Source organism: Parasteatoda tepidariorum, chromosome 12 (assembly GCF_982258835.1).
Source record: "Parasteatoda tepidariorum strain Cologne lab strain chromosome 12, Ptep-v5.0, whole genome shotgun sequence".
In the NCBI taxonomy this organism is placed as follows: domain Eukaryota; kingdom Metazoa; phylum Arthropoda; class Arachnida; order Araneae; family Theridiidae; genus Parasteatoda; species Parasteatoda tepidariorum.
The window spans coordinates 30,606,548-30,626,139 of NC_141766.1; the positions used below are offsets into that span (position 1 = coordinate 30,606,548).

At 27.4% G+C, this 19,592-nt stretch overlaps 1 protein-coding gene across 4 annotated transcripts in view; it reads left to right on the forward strand.

The window, feature by feature from the left end:
• LOC107440894 (latrophilin Cirl) overlaps positions 1-19,592 on the forward strand; it is a 175,575-nt gene that overhangs the window by 133,838 nt on the left and 22,145 nt on the right. For all 4 annotated transcript variants that reach the window (XM_071188379.2, XM_071188381.2, XM_071188380.2 and 1 more), the window contains 6 exons: positions 2,138-2,244; positions 2,495-2,755; positions 13,547-13,723; positions 14,921-15,024; positions 16,589-16,780; positions 18,747-18,930. In XM_071188379.2, coding sequence (XP_071044480.1) covers positions 2,138-2,244; positions 2,495-2,755; positions 13,547-13,723; positions 14,921-15,024; positions 16,589-16,780; positions 18,747-18,930 — 1,025 coding nt within the window. The remainder of the gene's footprint in view (positions 1-2,137; positions 2,245-2,494; positions 2,756-13,546; positions 13,724-14,920; positions 15,025-16,588; positions 16,781-18,746; positions 18,931-19,592) is intronic.

Genomic DNA, 19,592 nt, shown 5'->3' on the forward strand with positions numbered 1-19,592 from the left:
AGTCATAATAATGCTGTATTTCTTGTGGATATTGATACGTTTTTTTTTTTTTTTTTTTCCATTTACAATATTATTTTTCTCTCACAGATTGTTACTACACTGAATATTTCACTTCGCTTCATGTATACACTGATGATGCCTGAAAATCCTAATTTTCATTTATTTCTGAAAAAGCTTGAAATGCAAAATTGTGTGCACAATGTTTGTTTTTTTTTTCTTTTTTTTTCATCATCATTTCTGAAAAAGAATTCTGAAAATATATTAAGGGGGGAAATTACGGAACACTCTGTGTATTTAATATAGTTTCAAGAAAAGTTTATTGTACTTATGAATTTGATTAATTAAATGATGAACTTGGATTTTTATGGAACTTTAAGTTAATGATTTACTTAAACAAAAACTATAAATACAATTTTTTTTTTAATTCTAGCAGCATGACTGCATACGCAATATGTATGATGTCACATTTTGAATAAGATCTGTTATAAAGTACCGTTTTGAGTGAAGTCCATTTAAAGTTTTCAAAATGTTAATTCATCACTAAGATGCAATGAAAAGGAAAGAAAAACACAGTGCAAAAGGTGACCAAAAAATATGGCAATGGTCAAATGTCACGAAAAGCTCACATCAGATCAAATTATCTAAGAATATTATCGAAACATGTAGTTGATTATATTAAACTCGACCCTCCAATCTCACCCCCTGGAGGTGGGGCGATGGGCAACTTCAAAATTGAACTCCTATTTTTTACTGCAGATTTGGATTTTTCAGAAGAAGTATCCCAATATGACGTACTGTTTGTAGTATTTTGGTTCATAGGTGTTGCTGTAATTGAAAACTTTGTTTAAAATAGATTATTTAATATCAAGAAATAATTGTCAGATCACAAAAATAAAAATAATCTTGTTTCATATTGTTAAACCCAAACCACACTCAAACTCTGGGAGCCAAATTTGTGTCAGTACATAGGTTTACTGAAATTTTAAAAAAGTCTATTTTTATTTTACAAGTCTTTTTATCAATTACAGATAATCATTCAAGATAGAGTAAAAATTGTTTAAAATACAGCTAGCTCAAAAATTTCTCGAGAGCTATCGGAAAATAAAAATAATAATTAAAAATAGACTTATTTTAAATTTTAGTAAACCTATTTACTGACACAAAATTGTCTCCCAGAATTTGAGCCTGGTTTGAGTTTAAAAATATGAAAGAAGGCTTGTTTTATCTTTGTTATCTGGCAATTATTTATCGGTATTAAACGATCTATTTTAAACAATTTTCACATCATCTTTAGTTTGTAATTACAACAACACCAATGAACCAAAAGGCAACAACCTCAAAGTCAAATCGGGATAATTTTTAAGATTTTGAAGTTAACTTCATTCTACCTCCAGAGAGTAAGATTCAGAGTTGAGTTTAGTATCATTACATGCATCTTCTGAAAAATTTTTTACGCATGAATTTTTTGATTCAATGGTTACTCAAGATGTTTGATAGTTTCCATATATTTGTGATAACCTGTATTTTTCTTTTTTTTTTTTTTTTTTTTTTGAATGAAATTTTTTCTTTTGAAGCTATGTTCTCATGTGAATGCTTACTGTTGTGTTATCAAAAAAAAAAAATAATAATAGATTCCACTACTACAATAAACTAAAAAGTTTGATAATAATGCAAAATGTTTCCCAATAATCACCCTTAATGTACATTTTTATGTTAAAAATTACACCAAAAAGGTTTATGTGTTAAAGATCACAAACTATTACTTAAGTGAGGAGGGAAATATTTGTCAAAACCTGAGGAATCACTATTGAGGCTGGAGATTCAAAACTGTTTGAGTTCCCAACAAAGCTTTAGTGTTTTCGTTTAATGTGAAATTGATAATTTTTTTCTTTGCTTGAATATTAATTTGTGCTTTCTATTTTATGTATTTTTCAAAATCATTTTTAACAAGGATCTTAGAAATAGTCATTAAGTAACAACTTATACATCACTCATTCATAAGCACTAAATTTTTTTTTAATTGTGCTACATTATATCAAAAAAAAACACTTACAATTCATTTATTTTCCTAAAAATGTATAAGGAACCTACTTGTTTAAGTATTACTTTATAAACTTAATTGTTTGTTTAATTTCAGGTGTGGCGCAAAACCAAATTGTACTGTAAATGTTTCTAGTGCTACATTTCATGATCCCTGTCCAGGTACACTCAAATACTTAGAAGTTCAATACCACTGTGGAACAGGTGAGTTTTTAAATTTTACTGTATTTTTTATCTCTTAAAAATACAGGAGTTGTATAAAAACTTTGAATTTGGGAGTTTATTAATTTAAAATTGTTAATTTGATAAACTTGTAAATTTGAGAATGTTGCTTTTTATGATATTCATGATATTCTTGTGTTTTATGCTTCTTAATATTTCTGCAATCATTCCTAAATAATTTTCACAGTTTATTACTTATTGGCTTTGCTTCAAACATTATAATTCCATGCAGGTGTTCATATGATCACGATGCCAGCAACAAGTTCGAGTCCAACATTAAAAGTTTCACCTCCTCCTAATGTGACTGGAAATCCGAATCAAGTGAAGTTGCAGACAATTACAAATCGTTCTATTATATCCAGCATATACCCAACATTCCTGCCAACAACGCCTTTGCCTAAGACTACAACAACTTCTGCAAGTCCTATTATACCAATTATATATACACCCAACAAAACTGAAACAGCCATTAAATATAGCACAACAGCAAAAAGTGAGTATTTGATGTAAATAAACTTATCTCTTTAGAGGTTATCCATATAGAGTGGGTTTAATTAATGGAGATACAAACTTTAAGGGGTGATAGGAGATGATAGGCATGGAAGATAGAATCACGGCACCTTTATGGATATGTGGTTACAAATAAGAATAGAGTGTGAATAGAATGATCTGAAAAATATTGGTTTTTTGGGGTAGTTCTTAGGAGAATTTATGTTGAATATAATTGATTGCCAATCAAAATTTTGACCACTTTCAAATTAAATTAGGTTCTTAAGCCTCAACTAAAGCTCTGTTTCTGCTGACTATGCAAGTTTGGATCACTTCTTGAAAGCTGCTAGGAGAATTTACATCCAATACAGTTTATCATCAGTCAAAATTTCAACTACTTTCTAACATAAACTAATAGACACATAACTAGAAAGAGGAAAACAATAAAATTAAATTAAAAACAAAGTTTCCAATGGATTAAAGAAAGAAAAAAAAAAGAAGGTTACTTCATCTTACCTAAATGTTATGAAGGATAAGTAAAAAATTTCCAACACTGCCAGAATTCACCCCAGGGACGTAGGTAAGGGGGATGTTCAGGGTGTTCAAACACCCCCCATTGTACAGAGCAATGTTTCTTTTTTTTTTAATACTATAAATAATTTTTCCTTAATTTTACAAAATTTTTAAATATTTTATTTACTGGGAAAAAAATGGAGAATTCCCATGAAATTTTATTTTGAGGCTTTTATTAGTCTGTGACAGAAATAAAATAATCACTGCTGCCTCTTTGCTACCCATTCATCAAGAGAGCAACAAACGCTTATCTTCAGTGATTAAATTAGATAGCATCCCTTTCCTCTTGATTTACCACCCACAAAACTTCTCCCCTCAGAAAAGTAGCCAGCCCATCTCATATTACTCTAAGGGAAAATGTTCTTTCAATGGGTTCTATCTTATCTCATCCACTTTTTAAAATATCGGCTATACACAGATCTTATTTACAGTCATAAAATGCATGCCTCAAACAAAGAATTCTCTTGGATTTCTAGGACTGCCTTTTAACTAGGACTGATATGTTAACCTTTTCAGGACATAAAAACTTCCTTGGCAATTTTTTCGGTCATTCTGTCTGGGAACTTTGTCTTAGACACTCATCCTAAAAGCTCTAAGTTTTAGATTTTTCCTTTTGTTTAATGTAGCATTTTATTTAAAATTTCGTTTTATATTTTCTTTCTGATTAATTTTTACTTGCTAATTTCGTCCATTAATTTTTAATTTGTATTGTGTAATTCTGTTTCTGTAAATAAAATGTGATCTTTTATTGGCTATATAAAAAATTGCATCAAAAATATTGGAGGTAAGCAAATATTTGTATTAAATCAATCTTTCCGCATATATGTAACATTTATAATGTTTTTATATTTCCGCATATATGTAACATTTAAACTGTACAACAAATAGATTTATTTAGTAAATTTGATTATTCATGCATAATTTTATTTTTAATTCACAATTTTTTTTCTTATTTTATGATTATGAAATCGGACTTAAAAATTTTTGAAATTTTAAACTGAAAATTAAGACAAATTTATTATAATTCAGTCAGAATTGAAATATCTATGTTACATTTAATTTTATAATAAAACACAAAAATTTCATAAATGAATAGCTTAGAGTAATTAATCATTTAAACTATCTTAGTATAAATGTGTAAGTGTAACTTAAAGTTTAACTATTTTTTAGAAAATTAAAAAAACTTTCTATTACTAGCTTTCCCTTCATTGGGATCTTATTGCAAGGGAAGTTACTTATAATATTGAAAAATTTTAAACGATAATACTTCATTGCATAATCAAAAGTAGCGATATATATAACAGCTTTATAAAATTAAAACAAATGTCAACAAACCTTTAAATTATCATAAAAATTACTGAAATTGTTAATTAAAAAAACAATTCAGTACTTTCTAAGAATGATTTAAATCAGCTCAAATAGATTTTTTTTTTGTCTACTTAATTTCAAATATATTTATGGCAGAGTCGAGACCCCTTTTTCTTTAGCTATTATATGCATAGACCTCGTGAAGAAATCTTTAAAAAAAATATACGCCAACTGAAATTTAGTAAATAATGAATATTTTACCCTAACACAACATATTAACAGGAAACCTTTACACCCACTTATTAAATAATATCAGTTTAAATTACAAAATATCAGAATAGTATCGAAGAGTTTCTAACCTGTAATGAAAAAAATTATTAACCAATAATAAATTTTTCGTAATAATATATTTTTCATAATTATAAATTTTTCGTAATAATAAATTTAACTTAATTCGTAAATTTTCCGTATAATTAAGATTGTGACAACATGTTCTGAACTAACTAAAAATTATGCATTTAATGTTTATTTTTAGTGATTATACATGCAGTAATATATATATATATATATATATATATATATATATATATATATATATATATATATATATATATATATATATATATATATATATATTACTGCATGTATAATCACTAAAAATAAACATTAAATGCATAATTTTTATTTAGTTCAGAACATGTTGTCACAATCTTAATTATACGGAAAATTTACGAATTAAGTTAAATTTATTATTACGAAAAATTTATAATTATGAAAAATATATTATTACGAAATATATATATATATATATATATATATATATTATATATATATATATATATATATATATATATATATATATATATATATATATATATATATATATATATATATATATATATATATATATATATATATATATATATATATATATATATATATATATATATATATATATATATATATATATATATATATATATATATATATATATATATATATATATATATATATATATATATATATATATATCATGAGTATGTTATTGCTTAGTAATTCTTTATAATGAATGCTGGTTTTCTTTAATTTTAAATGAATAATTTTATGTTTAACTTAGGAAAATTTTATTGAAATTCAGATCACTTAACGAATAACAAAGCAGATATGAAAAATTTATCATTGCAACTGCATTCAATTTTTCATAAATGATCTCAAAATTTTTATTTGTTAACCATAATCTTGTGTAAACAGTGTAAGCAAATAAAATTAACAATGATTACGCTGCACTAAACTAAGTCTGACACTGAATAAAAAAAGAAATCAAGTTAAATAAAAGAGTAAACTACCTTAAAAATAATACTTTAGTTCTAAGAGTTTGAAAATATTTTATGCTTTGACTTGAAGTATCCAACGCCTTAATTATGAGTTATCGTCAACACAAACTAATGAAAAAAAATCTTTGTTTAGCAAAATGTTTTAAGATTATTAAAAATGTAAGGGTAACATCTATTTCTCTTTAAAAATAAAATTTAAGTAGAAATTGCTTTAAAATATATCATCAAGTCATTATTGTTGTACATGATACAAAAATTTAAGATCAGAATGGTAAGAATATTAATTGTATTCCATTCTATGGTGAAGCTTAGACAGGAGTTGAAATATATATATATTTCAGCCCTGCTTAACTATAATATATATATTATGTGTGTGTGCGCGTATAAAACATTTAAACACATAATGCTGTTGTTGTTAATTTACGTCGCACTAGAGCTGCACATTAGGCTATTGTCGACGGTCTGGGAAACATCCCGGAGGATGATCCGAAGACATGCCATCACAATTTTGATCCTCTGCGGAGGGGATGGCACCCCCACTTCGGTAGCCCGACGACCTGCGCGCGAAGTCCAGTACTTTATGGTAGCACAGTTTAACGAGGACCAATACCGCACACCCTCGGTCCCTACGCAGACTGATCCAAGTGGTCACCCACCCGCACACTGACCGTAGTCAGTGATGCTTGACTTCGGTGATCTGCTGGGAACCGTGTCTTAACGATCAGTCCACTGCGGGACAAACACATAATGCATTATACTGATTAAGTAACGAAAACTTGTTTTTAAAGTCAACAAACTTAAAAGAATTAATTATTTCTGTGACATTTAAATTTAATTTAGTTTGATAAGTAATTCTTTAAATGTTGAAATGCCCGCGGCCACTTCATCAAAATCCAAATTTGATAGTCCACGACCTTATGAAACACGGATTTTTTCATTCAATTTATTTGCGAAATATTTTGAGGCTTTGTATCTAATTTTCTTTTCTTGTGCTGTATATCTTTTGTATTTATTAATAATTTTTTGTTACATTATTAAAGTTTTACACCTCCTATTTAATAACGTAGTTTAACAGGATATTATTGAAATAAACAAAAAGAAAAATTTGTGCGAAGATATATTCATTTACCGACTTCTGCGAATATACCATATATCTACGAGTTAAATGCGACAATTTAATGTAACTGCCATTGAAATCTGATATCATAGAATAAAATGACAATTTTTTTTAAAGTTTATTTAACACCATTATTATTAGCTTTTTGGAATGATTTTACACATTGTCATTTTCCTGCGTTCTCTAAATAATTAATATAAATTATATTATTCAAAGTGAGCTGTTTAATAATGTCTTGTGATTAATAGCACAGAGACTAACTAAAAAGAAATGGAACATGGAAGTAAAAGCTATAAAATTACAAATTGTAATTTTTCTGGCACTTGAATGCCAAGGAATAATTGCAAACTGCTAAATGCTTGTTAACTATTGTACATTGCTCTTTATAAGGTATTAATTAGAGTTACCTTAATAAACTAGTTTTTTTTTTAAAAAAATATAGTTTTCCAATCCAAAAGGTTAAAAAATTTTTAAAAAAATTCCTATGGGTCGTATTTTCCGAAAATTACCCATATATTCTACTTCGTAAAGAATTCATTTTTTATATATTATTTTGGCTGCTTAAACGCATTATAATTTGCGCTGAACAGATGAATTTTTATTGATATTTTATACGTGAATTTTTGACAATAACGGTGATTTTATTTTAATGTTCTTTTTATTTGAATTTCGCTTATCTCTCAATCGAAGGGAAGCGATCAACGACGTTTATGTCTTGCCTTTATTTTGATCTCATTTAGATTAGTTGTGATTTAGTTGTGATTTTTAGTTTTAAATGAAGCTTACAGTGAAAATTTCTGTATTAGGTTATTTTATCAAAACCAAAATGAGTTTACTTGCATGTATGTAACTGGTTTAATTAAATTACATCTAATTAATAAATTCCTCAATCACAAAACACCCCCCATGAAAAAACTATACCTACGTGCTTGATTCACCCCATCCACTCAACACTTTCCTTTACATTATGACAAAAATTATCTTCTACTTTTTAATCGACTTGGAAAATGTAGTTTTAAAAATACGTATGATTATAAATAATGTAATGAACACATGGGAAAGGGGGCAAAAGGCCTAGTTCCATCCCAGTATGTAAGGAATATTCGCTTGAATTATTATAATACATAATGATGAGTTGAAAAGAGTTCAAATCAAAACATTTATATGTAAATGCTGTACAGTCCGCAAAAAAATAAAAGATATCACCCTGAATAACTTTCATTCTAATGATCGGATTTTCACGAACTAAGTGTCCATCTTAATGGTTCCTGGGGGTGACCTCAAATATGCTAATTAATTAGTGATAACTATTAATTAAGTTACGAAATCAGACACAAAAACGTACTTTCTCTGAATAAACAAACATATATTTTTTTTTACATATTTGGATTCTTAATCTTCAAAATATAGGGGGTAGCCGCAATCTGGGAAATGTGGTCCCCGTAGTTTGAGCTGGAGAGAGATTCAAAGTTTGGACCCCTTAATGTTAATTTCACTTTTTGCGTTTTTAGTCATATTTTGAAAGCTAAATAAGCAATTCAAAAAAAAATTACACCCACTCATAAAACTCATTTACCCAAAGATAATTTCATGAAAAAAATAATTTTCAATAATTAATTATTATTTTTTATTAATTAATTAAATTGAGGATGAAAAATTTTTGAATTATAAGGTATGAATTTTTTTATACCATATTAATCTACATATTTTTCAATTGAAAAATCTAAAGTTCCAACTGTTTTTATTTATTAGGAGCTGAGAAAAATTAAAATTAATTATTTTTAAAGAAATAATTTGGCGACAATGAAAAAATACTTAAATGGGGCGATTAATATTAAAATGTGATAAACTTGCGAGAAACTTGACTTTACGCGCGTAGCGTAAAATTTCATTAATATTTTTTTTGCTAATAATCCTTTGCTAATCTTTTTATTTCTTTCAAACTATAAAATACGATGTTTCTTTTTTAGTCGTTTAATAATTTTTTTGCAATTTGGTAAAGAAATTTGAATAAAACATTTTGAATAAAAAACACTTTATTCAAGGAATGTCTAGTTTCATAAAAGCGTGCTTCTGATAGAATATGGTTATACACCAGATTGTGCTTATTTAATGTGATTATTTTTTATTTTTTTGATTTTGTTTTTCAATAACTGATACAATTTCAATAATATACACGCATATGCATGGATTTGGAATAATATATTTATCAATTTCTTGAATATATATTTTATGAATATTAATAAAAATACGTAGTCAGCATTTTTACTGATCTTAAAACTTCTTTACATTTTATATATCGCCATAATCTTAAAATAAATTTGTAAATTACCTATCTGCGCGTGTTTCGCAGAATTATTTTTCTAACTTTTTAATTGAATTTTACTGCAAAATCTTATTTTTTATTCTACCATATACACCGAAGAGCCATTATAGTATGACCACCCTCTATCTATGGCAATGGGCTTGCCCAGGTATTCATGGTTTCTCTCCCAGGAACAATGTTTACATGGGGCACATTAGGATAATCCTCATAGAACAAATCCTGACGTCCGTAAGCTACTTGGACATAGTTGCAGACCAGGTTCAGCCATTCATGGCAACAGTTTTTCCTGCTGGTGATGGTGTTTACCAACAGGATAATGCATCATGTCATAAGGGTCGAATCGTCATGGATTGGTTCGAGGAACATTCCAGTGACTTTCAAATCCTACCTTGGCCCCCAAATTCTCCTGACCTTAATCCAATAGAGCATTTGTGGTCCTACTTGGAAAACTAAATTCGTGCTGCCACGCTACCCCCTCGCAATGTGAGGGAATTGCAGGACCAGTTGGTGAGCGCTTGGAACCAGATACCTCAAATTACCTATCAGCACCTTGTGGAATCAATGCCACGGCGGGTGCTAGCAGTTTTGAGGACTAAAGGTGGTTCTACATGTTATTAGCAGGGTGGTCATAATGTAATGGCTCTTCGGTGTATATTATTTTCCAATAATATACTGATTAATAGTTTTAGTTTATTAATTTATGTTTTCCTTTAAAATAAAATTAGTACTTTTTAAATTATTGCTAAATTCTTATTGAAAGAAAACTTAGAATTGTTGCCAGCTATCTGAGAATTAAATCTTGTTAAGAAATTAAAAATATTCTACTGATCAAACACAATATCATTCGATGCAGAACAGCTGACTATTTACTAAGAATACTATTGTTTACGAAAAATGAAGATAAATTATTAATTTTCTTTTCTTTGTTTCTTATTTATTCGAGTAATGAAAAGTAAATGCGTATGTGTGCACAACAAAAAAATACAACAGATTGTTTGTTTTTTTTTCTTAAATGAACAAAAAACTATGGACATACAATTTTATTTCGACGGTAAAAAGTTATTCCTGTGCGCTAACTAAAATAAAGTTACCCTTTTGTTTTAAAAAGTTGAAAATATTTGCCTAAAAAGTTGTTTATATGATTTCTCAACTTTTATACAGTTCAAAGAAATATTGCTATATCAGGAAAATGTTCGGTATGCCTTGTTTTGTTAAACAACCACTAAAATTAAAAATTGTCAAAAGATTCGAAAAACGTGATATTTTTAAAATCATCATATCAAAAATTGTTCTTTTCCTCCATTTGACTTTTTTCTACTTAAATAACTTATAATCATAGTTTTAACACACGTACGTTTTGAAGAAATTATGAGTACAAATTTCTCCTAATATTTTGTAATTAAAAAACAAGAATATTAATGATTCATTTATAATTGTTTCATTGAACCAGAGTAATTAATTGCTTTCGTAATAATCGGCCTTAACTATTTAACTTAGATTGTTTGGACTAGGGGTCACTTCATGAATGTCTTTTGAGATTGAAATTTCAGTGAGAAAATGTAAAAATTACATGAATGCGTAAGCTGGTTTCAAGTAACAAAAAAAAGGACAAAATCGTTGGCAAAAGAAGTTATCTCATGAAAAGAGTGTCAGAGTTAAAAAAATATTGTAAAAACAGTAACTATCGTTACTCTTGTTTAATTAAGGGTATTATGAACCTAATTTTCCTTTAATCATATTTTTTAAAGAACTAACGAAAGGAGTGTGTAAATAACATTACTAACTCTTTTTACTGCAAACTTAGTTTACTTAATATCATTTGCAAATCTTATGAAGTGCAAATTATTGTTTTGATATATTTTGCTTTGGTTATATTGATATAATATTAGAAAGCACTCTTTTTTTTGCGGATATAATCGTGTGAGCTGATGAAAAGATTATAACTTTTATTTTCCGGATATTTGCAGAATTTTTTTTTCCTTTTTTCGGAATTTTTTTCCCGATTTCTTGTGATTTTATTTTTGCTATTATTTTTCTTCTTTTTCCATTTTTTATTGTTCTGTAATTTTTCCCATGTTTTCTCTACATTTTGAACTTATTGTATGAGTTCTATTTACTTGCAGCTTATGCGCAATAAATAAAACTTTTTGTTTTTCTTAATTTTCTTCGTGTTTTTTTTTTTGTATTCATTTATTATGATATATATATATATATATATATATATATATATATATATATATATATATATATATATAAATGCTTTTAAAATGCCATATAACATTTACTAAGTTTTACAATTTTATCGAAAATAAATACCGTTAATTCTATAAAATTTTGTGATTATGCATCAGAATAGCTATCTTTTTCGGGTCCTCATTTCCTTGATCATTTTTTTTCTTCTTTCCCTTACCTAAGAAGCTCGAAGTGAGGTACTAAAGCAACTAACCCTACAACTCTTCATAAATTTATAATAACTTATAAAAATTTGGTTTTAATTCAAAACTGTCACACAAATGACGTTAAAACAGTTTTAAGAAAATAAATAATGTCAGATAAAAAGTTCAACGTCAAGAATTTAAAATCTTGGAGAATCAAAAATAATTTATTAATTGATTTAAATTTCCTTTTTTTAAAGGAGATTAAGAAAACAAAAACAATTTGTTTTCATTGCCCAGAAAGCAACTCGAAAAATTCTTTTGGTTGCTTAGCAACGAGAAGCACTATGTTTTCCCGTCTTGTCAATCATTTAGTTTCTTTATGTTTGTTATAAGTTATTTCTCCTTCTATGGTGAGGTAATTTGGCATATTTTTAAATCTTCGCCAGATATATAAATCCTTATTGCGACCCAATTTACAACCCATTTTTTTTTAAATTTTGTCTACCCCCCCCCCCTATTTTAAGGGTCTGGATTCCAAATATGTAAAAAAAAATATATGTTTATTCAGAGAAAGTACGTTTTTGTGTCTGATTTCGTAACTTAATTAATAGTTAGCACTAATTAATTAGCATATTTGAGGTCACCCTCAGAAACCATTCAGATTGACACTTAGTTCGTGAAAATCCGATCATTAGAACGAAAGTTGTTCAGGGTGATATCTTCTTTTTTTTGCGGACTGTACATATGTAAACACTGTATTGAAATATATAACCATGACCATGTGTACATTATTGACATGCAAAAACCATAGGAAATAACTGCTAATTAACTTTCTAGGGGTTGGTTTCAACTCTTTTTGGAAATTCAGGCTGCAAGCATTCCCTCATCAGAAAATTGATTTTCCCCATGTTATTCAATTGCAAAGTAGTGTGCAGCAAAGAAACCTCAGTACTATTTTGCTTAAGGGCGCATGTTTAGAAAAAAAGAAAAAAATTAAGCTATGTAAAAATATTTGTACATTACAGTTGTAGAATTCAATCTGATTCCAGGACTCTGCTTTCTTTCTCAGAACCCCAATACAAGCAAACAAATCACTTAATCTAACAATTTGATATTAAATTATCTCCTCATAAAGACTCTGTGATCTGATTTTTAAAAAAAAATTGGATTCTATTGGTTACAAATGCAAAGTATGACTGATATGTGGAGCTCTATGTTAATAAGCCAAAATAAGAAAATTATGCCAGTTTAAATGTACCAAAAAATACATTTTTATCTTTCTTAATAATATTTATTATTGATAAGTTTAAGAAAATTTTCAAAGCTTTCAATTTTTAAGAAAATTTCCTTAAAATTTAAGTATCATGTGACAAAATTTAACAATACTGCTTAAAAACTAACACTAAGATAAATATCTATAACTAGAAAAGTCTACACATTTTTTTCTATTCATTTTCCACAAAAACACTCATTTGCCCATCTCATCAAGTTTGATCAGTCATATTTTAGAGAAGCAATTATCGAATTATATTGGACAATGATGGATAGAAGCGACCAAATATAGGAAGAAACATCAGAGAAGTGTTTAAAAAAATATTTTCCATTAAAAACCACCTTATTTAGAAGCATGGAAGAATGAATTATTGTTCTATATTTACATGTTTTTAAACCTGGAAAATTTAGAAATTTTTCTCTTATGTTGTTACAATAAACTCTTAAAAATGTGGTCATTAAAAAAAATTACTTTTATTCATTTTAGGTATAGAGGTGATTTCGACTAAACTTAATCGAACAGGTTCCTCTCACATAACATCATCATCTACAGTTGCCTATTCTGCTGATGAATTTTGCCAACCTACATTCTCCAGAGGAATTTCCTGGAGCTGGACCAAAGCAGGAGAAGAAGCTACAGCAAAATGTCCAGATGGGGCATCAGGTGAGTTCTGTCTTTCTTTATTTGCTAATATTTTTAAACTAACTTAAGAAATATGTGTTTTGTTTTATTTTTGTGATGAAAGTTTTCTCCAAATTTTTAACACTAGTTGTGATCTACTGTATGATGTTAATTACTGTATTTGATGTTCATCTACTGCATCAGGTTCTTTTTTTTAAGAATGGTTGAAGAATAACAATATTTTATTACTGGTGACTAATTTCCTCATAGTTTAGAATTATAATTTTATGCTCTACAAATGCATCAGCATTATCTGTACATCAATTCCAATATTTTATTAACAATAACAATATTTTATTACCTCTAAATGATTATTTTATTGCCTCTATTTATAAATACTATTTTTAATACTATTTATATCTCTATTTATAATTACATTATCATTATTCGTAATAATCGGCTCTATTTATAAATACTCTATTATTTTATTGCCTCTAAATGATTATTATTATACCACTGGAGTAAAGCTAATTACCACCACGGCAAAAATTATTACAAATTTCTAATTACATTTCTGAAGTTCAGTAACTGCATTGTAATTTGCGATTAGGTACTAGTTGTAATTAGAATAATCACCACAAAAAATAATTTCATTTACTCCCTTTAAGGACTAGCAAGAAACAACTTAATGTAATGTTTTGTAACTAAAATTTTGAATCTAGGTCCAAGTAAAAGGAACTCCTGAGTACAAGGCAGACAGGATTTTTCTAGCCAGACTGATAGTACAATAGTGTTATGTAGATAGAAAAATCACAAAAACCTCTCATACTTAGCCCAACAGCATTGTTCATTATCCACCTGATACAGGGATATTTTAAGTCAAAGCTAGAAGCTGTATATACATCTGTTTATAAAAAATGAATAATTTTGGCTTCCATATCAAAAGCAAATGCACCTTTAAAATAAATAGAGTGAAATAAAATTTTGGGTTTAAATTTTGATAAAAATATGATTATAAAATTAGAGAAATTTTAAAAAATGCAAAGAAAACTACTTTTAAATTAAAATTTTAATACTCTACTAATTATATATATACACATTACATTATGAACATACATACATGTAAATTTGAAGTGTTTTGTTCTACTTTATTTTAATTCTTTTTTAGATAAACTAACAATGACTTAGACACTAATATCTTGTTCAAATGTATTTTCATTCAATAGATTTATTTTGTAGGCTCTGCTAAATGGTATTGTGAAGGCTATCCTCCTCACTGGAGTCCTGAGTTTCCTGATCTAATGAGATGTCAATCTTTTTGGCTTGAAAATTTAAAAGAAAGAGTAATTATATTTTAATTTTTCACTTATTTATAAATCTCAAAATGTTCTTAAGTTTGTTTGAAGGGCTTCAGGCAAATAATGATAGGGTACATTTTCAAATTATTCAGTTGAACATTTTGTTTAGTTACATAGGTTATATATGTTATATAGGTTATATATATGTATTAGTTACATATTTGTTTAGTTACATGTTCAGTTTAACATTTTGAATAAAAAGAAAAAAACACCATGATTGTAGATAATAAATGTTTTTGTGCTGTTGTTATGTAATAGAAATTCTAGAAACTTGTAAAATACCTATCTAGAAATAACACTAATAAACGGTTTGATGTAAAAATGCAACCTTTGGAGAAAGTGTAGCTTATCACCATAGTACTCCAAACTCTTTAATTTAAAAGCACAGTTTTTGAAAAATAAAATTCAGAATTTTAATATCCAAATAATGTAAAAGACTCCTTATCAATATATCAGAAATCACATAAAAAGATTTTGTAAAACTCTAAATATAATACTACCAACAGCTTTATTTGACGCAAACATTGTAGAAAAAATATTCATAAGCTTGATTATGGTAAAATTTATCATGTAGTTTTAATTTTCTGAAATTTTGTTTCGCAAAACCTTATAAAAATTCATTCAAATGTCAAAATATGTGTAGGAAATATATTGAATAGGTTTAATTAATTATCTTTTTAACTAATTATTATGAAACGATTTATCTAAAATATCTTGTGCTTAAATTGTGTTCCGTTGTCTTAAATCCCTTAAATTTATTTTCAATATCTTTGTCAAAAAATATGCTCAGTATCTGATGCAAATTAATATAAAAGTTAAAAGAAGGGGTTGAAATGTAACTCACTAAGCCATGATGCTAGATTTATAAAGATGTTAATAACTGATATCAATGATCTATTCAACATATGCATCTATTGGTTAGACTCCTTCTAACAATAAAAATAGGACATGCATTATGATCTTCTGTAGATAAGTTCGATAAAACTATCCCCATACTTAAGTAATTTGCAATATTCGATGCAGTGTGATGGAGAAAAAATATCTAATGTGTGGAAACATTATTCTGTGATTTTTGCTATCGAGAAACTTCTCATGATAGTACTTTCTTCATTGTCAGAGAGTGCAGAGTAGATCAATTAATTGATAACAATACCAGTTCTTGATGAATAAAGCTGTTATAATGGAATATCATATGCATGGCAGTGGAATATTATATGCATAAACACATTGCTCTTTTATTTTTACCATCAAGAAACAGTTTGGCATTTAATATATTTTTATAACAATATCTGCCTTTAGTCCTCTATTAATTAGTATTAATTTGCTTCTACCAAACATGAAACTTTTTGAAATTTCTAATGATTTTTATGTTTCGACAAAATGCTACAATCATACAAGTTTAATATTCTAATAAGTAAAACCAATTCTGTTAAATTTATATTGTGATATATGTTATCATATTTTTTTATTTTCTATCAACAATCACATAAACTTTATTTTCAAAATGTTTTAATGTTGAAATGATTTTAATGTGCTTCTAATACCCTAGATGGATATTGGTGATTCCATTATCAAGGTTGCGTCAGAACTTGCTGTTATGTCTATATCAAAACAACTCTTTAGTGAAGACTTGAAAATTATAAGTGAGATGATAAACCAAGCATTATATAAAAGCGTGAATAGTATGGAGAATTATCTGGACACTTGGCACCGCTATCATGTTCTTCGAGAACTTTTGCAGGTGAGTAAATGTTTTCATAAATTATTAAAATTTATTATATAATTCTTTTAAAATGTCAGGAAATTATAGAAAGGGAATGAACTTAAATTTAATGTTTCTTTAAGCTTGCTTTAAAATTATGATATTCAAAGAAAAATACATTCTCAAATTTTAAAAAATTAAACATTCCTCTTTTATGCCTTTACCAATTAGTATATTGCATTCTACTTAGGCCTACTGCATTATGTTGCTCAACAAAACTAATAGTTGAGACAAGACAAATGTTTCCTGATCTATGAATATAGATCAGAAAACATTTTTAATAAAAAAGCATTTATATAATGTAGAATGCTCCAAAAAAAAACAGACCACCCTGAATAACTTCTGATCTAATGATCGGATCTGCACGTTCTAGGACTTAAACATAATGGTTCAAAGGGGTGCTCTCAAATATGCTAATTAAGTACAATATTTTAAGTTACAAAATAAGGCACAATCATTTATTGATTACCTATAAATGTAAAAATTTGTTTTGTGTGTGGAATTATCTTGAGATAAACGAATTTTATAATTGTGTGCAAAAATTTTCAATTCGCTTAAAAAGTTCTCAAGATATGGTGAAATACACAAAAAGTTAAATTATTATGGGGTTGGTCAAAACTTTGGATTACTCCGTTGACCCAAACTCTGGGGACCATATTTTCCAGATTGCGGCTACCCCCTATATTGTGGGCATTGTAGATCATCCCTTCAAACAATTAAGTTTGAGTCCGAGAACGTGCAAATCCGATCATCAGATCAAAAGTTATTCAGTGTAGTCCTTTTTTGGCCCACTGTATGTAGTATGTCTAACTATTTAAAAGATAGATTTAAAGCTCCCTAAAATTTGATAAAAAGAGTTTTTTCTAAATACCTAAAAGCATAAAAATTTATAAAGTTATTTCTCAAGCAAGAATGCTCCTTAAATCACAAATATTTCGGACTACAATTGTTCTAAAACCTCTTAACATTTTGATCCAGGTTTCAATCTCTGAAACTTCATCCAACATTTGTTTTCTAAAATATAGTTATTACGTGTTGTAAGGTTTCACTAATCTTGTTCTAATATATTCTTAATTCCAAAGAAGAAATGTCATCTTTGTTATATAGTACAAATGTGGTGTAACTCATGTGCACAGATATGATGTCTCTACTTTTTGTAATTTAGATTACAATTCCAAAACTCTATTTAAAGCATTAGCTTTTGCTTCATGTACATTTTTTTGTTCAAAATCACGTTTTAAATATTTGACTTGCATTTTGATCTAACATATCAATTATTCATACCAATATTTGTATAAAGTTAGCAAATGTTATAAATTACTATATAGGAAGCACAACTGCAAAGTTAGCCATCAATGTGTCTAAATCCGAAACTAAAATTTTTAATTCTAATTTTGAAAGCTTCATATATGCAGCTTTCCAAATTTTAATTCAAATATATATAAAGCTTTCAAAATTGGAATTGAAAATATTAGTTTTTGATTTAGATCCAGCAGTTTAAAAGAAGAAAAGAAAAACTCACTATTAAAAAAAGTAATTTATTTTAAACGGTTTAAATTAAATTTTTGAATTAGTTTTCTTAATTTTGATGAGGTTTGAAAGAATCACCATGTTGTAAAAGGGATAATTACTGTTGGAAATGCTTTGTTCTAAAGAATGCAAAGAACCTAGGCAAAAGAAACATTTTTTTAAAAAATTAGTAAATTAAGAAAATGATTTTGGCATAAGATTAAAAATTAATAAAATAACTCGTGAATGTAAAATTGGCTTGATAAATTTAGATTTGGTTATTTTAAACAACACACAAAGACACCCCCAAACTTCCTGTGGAAAATAACATTATGGGAAGTAAAAACGATAGAACTATAAATGTATTGTTCAATTTTCTAAAGCTCCTAAAAATATCTGAAATTTAGATCTTAATAAATTTCTTCTTTTTTTTCAGTCATCCGTCCTTACTTTAAGTAACTTGCTTGAAAACAAGCAAGATCCTGCTTGGAAAGACATAGCTTTAGCTGAGAAGAAAATTCTTATCTCAACAATTCTTAGCAGTCTTGATCAAAGTGCTCTGTTATTAGCTGAAACATCAAGTGAAGATGGATCGTTTATTTTAGTAAAGAGTAACATATGTAAGTAATGAATTAAAGGTAGTCTACTTGAAACCTATTAAATGTATTAGCAAAAAAAAATTTAACATTTCAAACAATCAAATAATTTAGTACTCTGTAAACAGTTTTTTTTATGTAAACAGTACTGAAATAAGCTTCATTAAAAAACATAGAAATGTTTGTTTTCTAACTAAGTGACACCATTAACTAGAAATACATAATGAAAAACTCATTATTTGAATAATGCAAATGGTATCATTTCAAAGTGTCTTGGGGTTCATTTGACCATTAAAATTTTGATGTCAAGTAGGACCTTACTGAATCAGATTAAAATTCATAACTTTTAATTCAATGTGTAGCTAATTATATTTATGAGAAAAAGCATAGTATACAATATATATATATATACACCAAAGATTCCTCCTGGAATTTCCATTGATGTAAACTAAATGCATCAGTCAAAAAGTCTTGTTAGAATGCCATATGTTGCTTTGCAATGACATGAGTTTTGAAATTTCATTGAAGAAAAACAAGCAGACATGCTCAAAGCTAGTTAAACCAAAGTAGAAAAAAAAGGACCATCATTCGTAGACCTGAATTCAAAAATTGAAAAAAAAATTACATGCCATTAAAAAATAGTCTTACTTTTTTCTTGTTAAATTCTAATTTTATTTTAGATTTTT